At 32.6% G+C, this 9687-nt stretch overlaps 1 protein-coding gene across 1 annotated transcript; it reads left to right on the top strand.

Moving 5' to 3' along the window:
- On the top strand, positions 1-3116 carry ELO3 (radical SAM domain-containing protein / GCN5-related N-acetyltransferase (GNAT) family protein). The gene is made up of 7 exons (XM_078987441.1): positions 1-648; positions 1247-1316; positions 1421-1593; positions 1675-2236; positions 2335-2439; positions 2517-2669; positions 2817-3116. The coding sequence occupies exons 1-7, from the start codon at positions 176-178 to the stop codon at positions 2973-2975; spliced, it is 1695 nt and encodes a 564-aa protein (XP_078843567.1). The 5' UTR covers positions 1-175; the 3' UTR covers positions 2976-3116.
- The last annotated feature ends 6571 nt before the right edge of the window (positions 3117-9687 follow it).

The raw sequence follows: 9687 nt of genomic DNA, 5'->3' as shown, positions 1-9687 counted from the left end.
AAGAGGTGGTGGGAATTCGGATGGGTTAAATAGGGTTCCCAACTTCCCATCGGGTGGGTGAAAAATCTGATCCAAATAAACCAAAATAAGCAATATTCGGGTTTCTCAACACCTCTAGTCAAAACCCTCAAGACTTGACCTTCTACGCCTTCCGTAATCTTCCCTCCACTCTGATATGGCGACGGCGATGGTCGCAGTCGATACGAGAAAGCTTCCGCGGCCAGGCCGCGGTGGCGTAATATCCCAGGGACTCTCCGAGGAAGAATCAAGAGTTAGAGCCATAGCCGAGATCGTAAACAACATGATAGAACTATCTCGTAACGGCGAAAAGGTCGACCTTAATGCCCTAAAATCCGCCGCATGCCGCAAGTACGGTTTATCACGTGCTCCCAAGCTCGTTGAAATGATCGCCGCGCTCCCTGATTCCGAGCGTGAGGCACTCCTACCGAAGCTCCGAGCAAAGCCGGTCCGGACGGCCTCCGGAATTGCCGTTGTGGCTGTCATGTCTAAGCCGCATCGGTGTCCGCATATAGCCACAACCGGGAATATATGTGTATATTGTCCCGGTGGTCCTGATTCGGATTTTGAGTATAGCACGCAGTCTTATACTGGATACGAGCCGACTAGCATGCGAGCCATTCGTGCTAGGTAAGTTTCTATTTACGGATTCCGGCGGATCTCATCTGAAATTAGTGTACGCTTATTCTGTTTGGATTCCAGTGTTGTTATAGTTCGCAGCATATACATATATAAGATGCTATGCACTACCTATGCACTTGTATTTGTCACTTTGCTGCAGAAATCAGAATACGATTGAAACTGTAGGATCTAGTTAGTCACTTAGTTGCACACGGAGAAACTATAGGTTATCCGTCCTCGTGATTGTAAGTTAGTCTGCATTGGGTTTTAATGGCTGCAAATCTAACATGAAGTAATATCAAAACTTATAGACACCCAAAGTATTGTCTAAAGAGTATGCATACACATATCAAGTATATACACTTCACACATAGAAAAACTTTCTTTGTTTGAAGCTAGACATTCGCTGATTTATGTTTCCAGATATTGTAAGCTAGTCTGCCTTGGGTTTTAATGGCTGAAAATCTAACATGAATTAATATCAAAACTTATATATACCCAAAGTATTGTCTAAAGAGTAAGTATACACATATCAAGTATATCCTATTCACACATAGAAGAACTTTCTTTGTTTGAAGCTAGACATTTATTGATTTATGTTTTCCAGATATAACCCGTATGTCCAAGCGAGGAGCAGGATCGACCAACTGAAGCGACTGGGTCACAGTGTAGATAAGGTTTAATACTATTTCATTTTACATACAGAAGTTTCATGGTTTCACTGAAGAATTATTGAGTGAATATTGTTGATGGAAATTTACCAATTGGGTTGATCTTCCAGGTGGAATTCATCTTGATGGGTGGCACATTCATGTCACTACCTGCTGAATATCGAGACTACTTCATAAGGAATCTTCATGATGCTTTATCAGGGCACACTTCTGCAAACGTTGAAGAAGCTGTTGCTTATTCTGAACATGGTGCAACAAAATGTATCGGGATGACTATAGAAACGTGAGTTACATCAAATTTCTTATCTTTTTAGTATTTTTTTGCTCTGTGCTATTAAGATGGATATTTTTGTAACTGTTTTAGGAGGCCAGATTACTGTCTTGGGCCCCACTTGCGCCAAATGCTTTCTTATGGTTGCACACGTCTGGAAATTGGAGTCCAAAGCACATATGAAGATGTTGCTCGTGACACAAATCGAGGGCACACAGTAGCAGCTGTAGCTGATTGCTTCTCTCTGGCAAAAGATGCAGGTTTTAAGGTGGTTGCTCATATGATGCCTGATCTTCCAAATGTAGGGGTTGAGAGGGATATGGAAAGTTTCAAGGAGTTTTTTGAGAGTCCTTGTTTTAGAGCTGATGGGCTTAAGATTTATCCAACACTTGTGATTCGTGGGACTGGTCTTTATGAGCTTTGGAAGACTGGTAGGTATAGAAATTACCCTCCAGAACAGCTTGTGGACATTGTAGCCCGGATTTTGTCCATGGTTCCTCCATGGACACGTGTTTATAGAGTTCAGAGAGATATACCAATGCCTTTGGTTACTTCTGGTGTTGAAAAAGGAAACCTAAGAGAGCTAGCTTTGGCTCGTATGGATGATTTAGGTTTGAAATGTAGGGATGTTAGAACACGTGAAGCTGGGATTCAAGTAAGCTGTATTTATTTTACCTTCTGTTATTCTTACTATAATATATGTCGCTATTTTTTCTTTTTAATATTTTTCTTATGTATTTTAATTATATGTAGGATATTCACCATAAGATAAGGCCAGATGAGGTTCAACTTGTTCGGCGAGATTATACTGCCAATGAAGGATGGGAAACTTTTCTTTCATATGAAGACACAAGACAGGTAAGATTGACTTAAATTCAATTAAGTGAGTTTTATTTTTTAATTTTTTTTATTTAAATTCCATGTTTGATTTGTAGGATATTCTGGTTGGATTACTGCGGTTGCGAAGATGTGGGAAGAACGTTACATGCCCAGAACTTGTTGGAAAATGCTCAATTGTTCGTGAACTCCATGTTTATGGAACTGCTGTTCCTGTTCATGGACGTGATGCTGATAAACTGCAACATCAGGTACTACTACGCTGACTAATCTACATGATTTTTTTTTTTTTTTTTTTTCTTTTCTTTTTAATAATCATATGTATAGGTTTCATAAAAAGATGTTTTATACTATATATGAAATGTTGTGTTTGGATTTTGGAATTTGGATATGGTCAGGGGTATGGTACACTGCTTATGGAAGAGGCAGAGCGGATTGCTCGTAAGGAACACAGGTCCACAAAAATAGCTGTTATCTCAGGTGTTGGGACACGTCATTATTATAGGAAACTGGGTTATGAGCTTCAAGGTCCTTATATGATGAAAAACCTTCTATAACTACCCACAGTTTTGTACCTGTATTTTCAATTATTCAACCTATTTCTTGTTTGCCTGTATGTATATTGCAAGTTTACCCTTGTTTTTGTTTTTTCGTAATCCACTTTGCAAAGCAAAACGTCTAAGCTTTTGGCATAGCAACTCAACTAGTAGTTATTAGTTATGTCTGATGAATTAAGTTTTTTAAAACTGTTTGAAAATCACACTGCAACTTGCATTAACTTTTGCACTGGAAAATGGTATACAGATGACATGACATACACTGTTAACTGTTTATGATTGTGTCGTTTGGTCTGGTCTATCAAGACTTGTACATTTTCAGATTATTTAGATCGAGTGACATCCATCTTGTCCTATTTGTAAACCAGGCCAAAAAGTACTTACCTTAGTTTACCCATAATCCTACTCGTTTAAATCTCACAATCGTTTTAGATGCAAAATTTTCACAAAACATGTTTGTTGTAACAAAAATTAATGCCATCATTGTATATTTTTTACAATCAAATGAATTATCATGCAAATGTTTCATAAATAAACTATATAGAAAAAGTGAATATACCTTAAAGGTATATAAGCTTAGGTATTCAAATGTATCATAATTAGTGAGTGGTTCTTAAAGGTATATAAGCTTAGGTATTCAAGTGTATCATAATTAGTGAGTGGTTCAAATGAAAACCAAAAAAAGTTAAAAAATGTAAGAACCTCTAACTTTAGATGTTTATAAAGGGTTTAAGGTAATCCTAAATGTTAAACCCTAACCCCTAACCCCTAACCTTTAACACCTAAATCTTAAACCTTAAATCCTTTATAAACACCCTAAACCTTTTATACACCCTAAACCCTTAACCCTAACCTTTAAACCTTAAACCCTAAACCCTTTATAAATATCTAAAATTAGAAGTTCTTACGATTCTTAACATTTTTTGGTTCTTATTTGACCCTTTACCTATATATATATATATATATATATATATATATATATATATATATATATATATATATATATATATATATATATATATATATATATATATATATATATATATATATATATATTTGAAAATGAAAATTATATAAGAGGAATATAAATATAAAATTTATAAAAATCTTGCAAGTAAATCAAATTAAAAGTTGAATTATAAAAACATTGAACAATTACAATGTATATATTATACAAAACAATATAGTATGATGAGTTTGAGTACTTAAACATATATATGTATATATTATACAAAACAATATAGTATAGTGAGTTTGAGTACTTAAACATATATATCTTAAGGTGTGTATATATATATATATATATATATATATATAATATCTTAAGGTGTGTATATATATATATATATATATATATATATATATATATATATATATATATATATATATATATATATATATATATATATATATATAATCATCCTTTCCCATTATATACCCGTTAATGTTATTAAACCAAAAAGGATTTAATCTATCATATACCAAATACCAAGCATGTGGGAGTGGGACTTGTTTAAGTGTGAAAACCGGATGACAGTGAAATACAAACTTCAGTCTACAAAACCATTTAATCATTCATACGCATTTATATTATATCCTCCATTTGGAAGAACTTGACTTCTTATGTATTTGATACCCTCTTATTAGTTTGAGGGCCGCATTGTTAGTCAAATCTGGTACTCTGAAAGTGTTGTGTAAGTGAGTGCGTATTGTCGGAAGGAAGGAATTCATATTTACCTTCATCATTTGTCAGGGAAAAAAACATTAAATGTTCAAGTTGGTCAAGCTTTTAACCTTTTCTTCTTATATTCAATATACGAGGGAAAGGGAGGCATCAACATGTTTGGGTCAATGGCTTTGAAACATTAATGGCACCTACCTACTAAATTTAATACAATAACCAACATTTTCACCAGGCCAGGGTTCACAAGAACATGCTCATCAACTTCATTGTCTGACCAAAACAAACAAACAGCGAAAGTAGTAGGGGCTGGCTGGCTGCATACAAAGATATTGACATTTCATATTTCGTAGCTAGATTTAGTTTGAATCCTCTTAATTACATTAGTCAGTTATGGTCAATTGTCACTGTTCAAGCACGACTAATGTTGCATTAATAATTAAAGCAATAACATCATCTATTTGATTCCATTTTGTTGAACGAGAAAGTTAGCAGATTTCACATAAGCGAGTTTCATTTCATCCTAACATAGCAATCGCATATTTAGAGACCAAGATTCATGTGGATGCGGATGAATGCCATCGTGGATAACAGAATTTCTTAACTAAACATTTTCACAACAGGCGATCAGAATCTTAAATATGTGTTGTTAAGTCTACTTGTATGTGTCAAATGTTTTACCATTATTATCAAGTATTACGAGTTCAACTTCAATGTTGTCTATAATTCTACAAGAGTATTTATGATATGAACATATACACTTGTGGAATGCAATCCACTATTTGACCCTTCATTTATGAGATTCTACAACAATTTGTTCGGGTTTTACATTTTACCTATTTCAAAGTGAGCATTATATCATGCGACCTATGTCACAAGTAATATTTTCATCACATAATCAATAAAACTTTATACAAAACCAATGTTGTTTTATGTAGTTCAGTTCACTTTTTTTTGTTTTTTTTTTTCTCCATATAAAAAGCAAACCATTGTTGTTTCAGTTTAGATATTTTGTTTTTCTCAGTTTTTGGTTCATAGACATCGTGAGTTTGAATATTGTATTCGTCATTTGAAATAGCTTTTTATGAATTTTTTGTTCAAAATAAAACTCATTTTGCCAAAAGAAAGTTTTTCTGAATCGTTTGATCACGAAAGAAAATGTAAGCAAAATATATATTAACTTTTGACCATTTTGTAATCATCAACATCTCATTTAAACACAAAAAGATATTGCAAATATATATTGACCTTTTTGTAAGGAGGGGCGAAGCTAAATATTTTTTAAGGTATATATATATATATATATATATATATATATATATATATATATATATATATATATATATATATATATATATATATATATATATATATATATATATATATATATATATATATATATATATATATATATATATATATATATATATATATATATATATATATATAACTAGGTTATAACATGGATGGTAAGTATTGTATAGATGTAGGGTTGAATATGGACCAAAATTTTTAAATACATATTCTAATAGAATATATATTCTGATTGAATGAACATTTAAAAAAAAACAAATTTTTGAACAATGAGTTGAAGAATAACAACATTCTTAAATAATAATCATATATTATTAACATTATTGAAGAATTTAAGGCAAAAAAATAAACAAAAAATTAATTTTAACTGTCACATTCTATAAAAATACAATGTTATTTTTTGAAATTTTGCCGTGTTCTATTAGAATACAAGCTTCATAGTGAGTCATTCTTGAAAAAACCTTCATTCTATAAGAGTACAATGTCGTCCATAAAAGAATCTTCATTCTCATTTTTGTTTTATGTTTTTATATTCCATCTACCATTGATCAAATCAGCTGGAACAACATACACAAATTGACCAATGGTCAAATCAGCTAGAACTAGATATCTGAAATAAAAACATTAGCTTATTACCATAGAGATGTAGTTTTTACTAAAATGAAACATGTCATAAATGGACCAATGTACCAATATTCTTTAAGAATAGAGAACTATTCTTTAAGAATTGGCCAATATTCTTTAAGAATAGAGCAACATTCTTATTCTTGAGAGAATGTTGTAACAAAAGAATGCAATTCTTTTGTTTGTTCTTGCTTATGTAATTACAACATCATCAATCTCTCACCTTGTGGACATGTCAATCTCGCACCCAAAAATTTGAAAAGAGATATCAAACAGTTTAAAAATTAATATCAATTCAAGATTAAAGGATGATTCTTGAATTCATATTGATGATTCGTATAAAGTTCTATAAATATAATAATAAGCACTTGGAAGATTTTACTCATTAAACTTGTAAAACAAATAGAATACCTCCCAACCTAATTCAACATAATACATAATTGTCACCTCCATTATACAAGATTGGCAATAAGAATATTCATTTGTTATGTTAATTGTTGAAAAAAGGAACCGACTAAAATGAAACATGGTATTAGATGAAAATTTCATCTAGGAAAGTCTCAGCCATGTTAAATGACAATATGCGACATAAATAATACAACATTCTAGATGATTGAAAGAATAGCAGATTTAACAAAGTATGATTAATAGAGAGAAAAAGAAGATCGAAAATGGAATTACCAAGCAAATAATAGACTTATGTGAGTGACAGAATTCATCAAAATTGTTGAGCACCAGTTGAGAAGTTCTTAAGGAAACATTAGGCCACTCTTAACACACATTTCTCGTTTTCTTTTAAAAAATAGATGATCTTTTTTATTGGTATTATATTCTCCTCTTAAGAAACTCGAGAGCTATGAAGTTAAACATACACCCCAAATGACTTTCAAAGGTGAAAAAGTTAGTGTTTTTTCACATTAAGAAGCCAAAAACTAAGCTGCAAAACCAACAGCAAGTGGAAGTAAAATAAAGGAAGCAAGAGAATAGAATTAAGAAACAAGAGAATAGAATTAAGAAACAGGAATACACTTTAATTCACATACAAAATTTCAAAGAGTAGGCGGAGGAGGAGGCCTTATCTATGATGATTTTGTATTTGTTTGGATGGACTATAGAGTTCCTGGTACCTGATTTATTGATTTATACGGGGTCTGTAACAACAAGCCGACGACAGACTAGGATTGAAAAAGGTAAAGAATGATTTTAGGAAAAAACCTTTAAGCTTTGTTGTTCAACATCATCTTGCCGATGACGCTTCTCCGGTGCATCTGCAAATCAACGACGACGACTTATCAAGGTCCTGTGGTGGACTGGCGATGGTGATGTCTGAGGGCTAGATCGATGTCGGCTGTGTTATCCCAGATATTGTGAAACGAGATCGAAGAAGGTTTTCTAACGGGGCCTTCGATTTACGGCGATCGGTGACAGCGTGAAGGTTGTCTGATGGGGGCTGAAGGTCAATGAAAACGGGAGGGATACGATTGTGTTGGTGTCGATTGAAGAGGAATAGGGTTTTAAATAAATTATTTTGCCTAAATTAAAGGTAGATTACTTAATTAATTATTTATTAAAATTAAATAATACTTGACCCATATTAATCCCGACATCCACACAATATTTTTTCATCCACATTTGAACCTACCTCTATAGAGGTAGGTTCAAATGTGGATAAACAAATATTGTGTGGATGTAAGGATTAATATGAACCAAGTATTATTTAGAAAAAAATAAAACATTATTTAATCAAATAAGGGTATTTTAGTAAATGACTTATAAATCAATTAATTAAATTTAAAATTGAAGCCTATAATCTTGGTAACTGCATTTCAGATTGAGACTATATTTATGTTAATATCTTTTTTAACCCTACGTAACATAGGAATGCCTTCCCCCTTTATTTTCTTCTCCACTTCCAATCTTCGTCATTTCACAACCGAGTATCACCATTGACAATCCCCTTCCAGTGAAACATAAACACACCAAAGAAACCGACAGTACATCAAACCATCTTGAAGCCATCATGTTCGAAATCCCATGAATCAGAGCCCTTGTTGTTCGAATATTTGTCTCATCACCACTGATGCCTTTCATCACCACCACCATCATCAGAAATCATGTTTGAAATTATGTTTCATCACTTCTGGAAAGCACGTCGTCCACGGCTAGAAGATCTATCTGGATATGTCTCTGAAATTAACGTGAACCATCATTCCCGTCGTTTTCATCTAGGATGATCAGATCCCTCCCCTTCCCTATGTGGGAACCACGGTGGAATTCAACAGTGCCGAATCGACTCACAAAACTTCCAAATTAAGGTATATAACTGATTCTTGTTTTCAATTAAGTTCGATTCTTGTTATTTACCAAATCAATTTTGTGATGGATTTCCCCATTTCTTGTTGTTCATCATGTTACGCTTTTATTCTTGTTCATCGCATACTTATCATTCGTGGGCCTCAGAAATTATATCTAATGGTTATATTATTGCGTATGATTTTGCTACTAGATCTTTCAGGTTCAAAATGATTGGGCATCCCCTGCTCCAAATGTTCTTGGAATTTGAATGATTGAAAGACAGATCACATTCTTCATCATCAGATTAGGAAGATGCAGTGGTGAAGAACTTGGAAGATGCACATTCTATCAATACATTCTATCAGCATTACATTTGATTAAATCGTTGCATTCTATCAATGCATTCAATCAGTATTACATGCTTCAAAATGAAATTGGTACATTCTATCAACATTACGTGTTTCTAGGTGCTGCATAAGAAAGAAAAAAAAAAGACAAAGAAGAAGGATATTTTGATACTAAACAAAGAAAAAAAAAAGATAAAGAAGAAGGATATTTTGATACTCTTGATGAATAAAGAAGATAATCAACAAAAGATTATGGCTTTTAGAGTACTCCCACTTGCAACTTCATGTATCCAAAGCAAAAAAAAGAAATTAGAATTTGATTTTATGAAAGAGATTCTTATAGAATCATTCTCACAAAATGTATTCTCATTCATTCTTAAAGAATTGCTGAAGAATGTTTTTAAGATTTTCTTTTTTATGTAATACTTATTACATGAATTCATGATTATTC

The sequence above is a fragment of the Lactuca saligna genome, chromosome 1 (genome assembly GCF_052625555.1).
Source record: "Lactuca saligna cultivar CGN05327 chromosome 1, ASM5262555v1, whole genome shotgun sequence".
NCBI classification, from domain to species: Eukaryota; Viridiplantae; Streptophyta; class Magnoliopsida; order Asterales; family Asteraceae; genus Lactuca; species Lactuca saligna.
This window is presented reverse-complemented; position numbering and strand designations above follow the sequence as displayed.

Bases quoted from the DNA above. Each gene is read 5' to 3' on its own strand.
- ELO3 (XM_078987441.1), top strand. From the start codon at position 176: ATGGCGACGGCGATGGTCGCAGTCGATACGAGAAAGCTTCCGCGGCCA. The intron at 1,317-1,420 runs GTTTAATACTAT...TTGATCTTCCAG, and splicing joins TGGGTCACAGTGTAGATAAG to GTGGAATTCATCTTGATGGG. The intron at 2,440-2,516 runs GTAAGATTGACT...TTTGATTTGTAG, and splicing joins CATATGAAGACACAAGACAG to GATATTCTGGTTGGATTACT.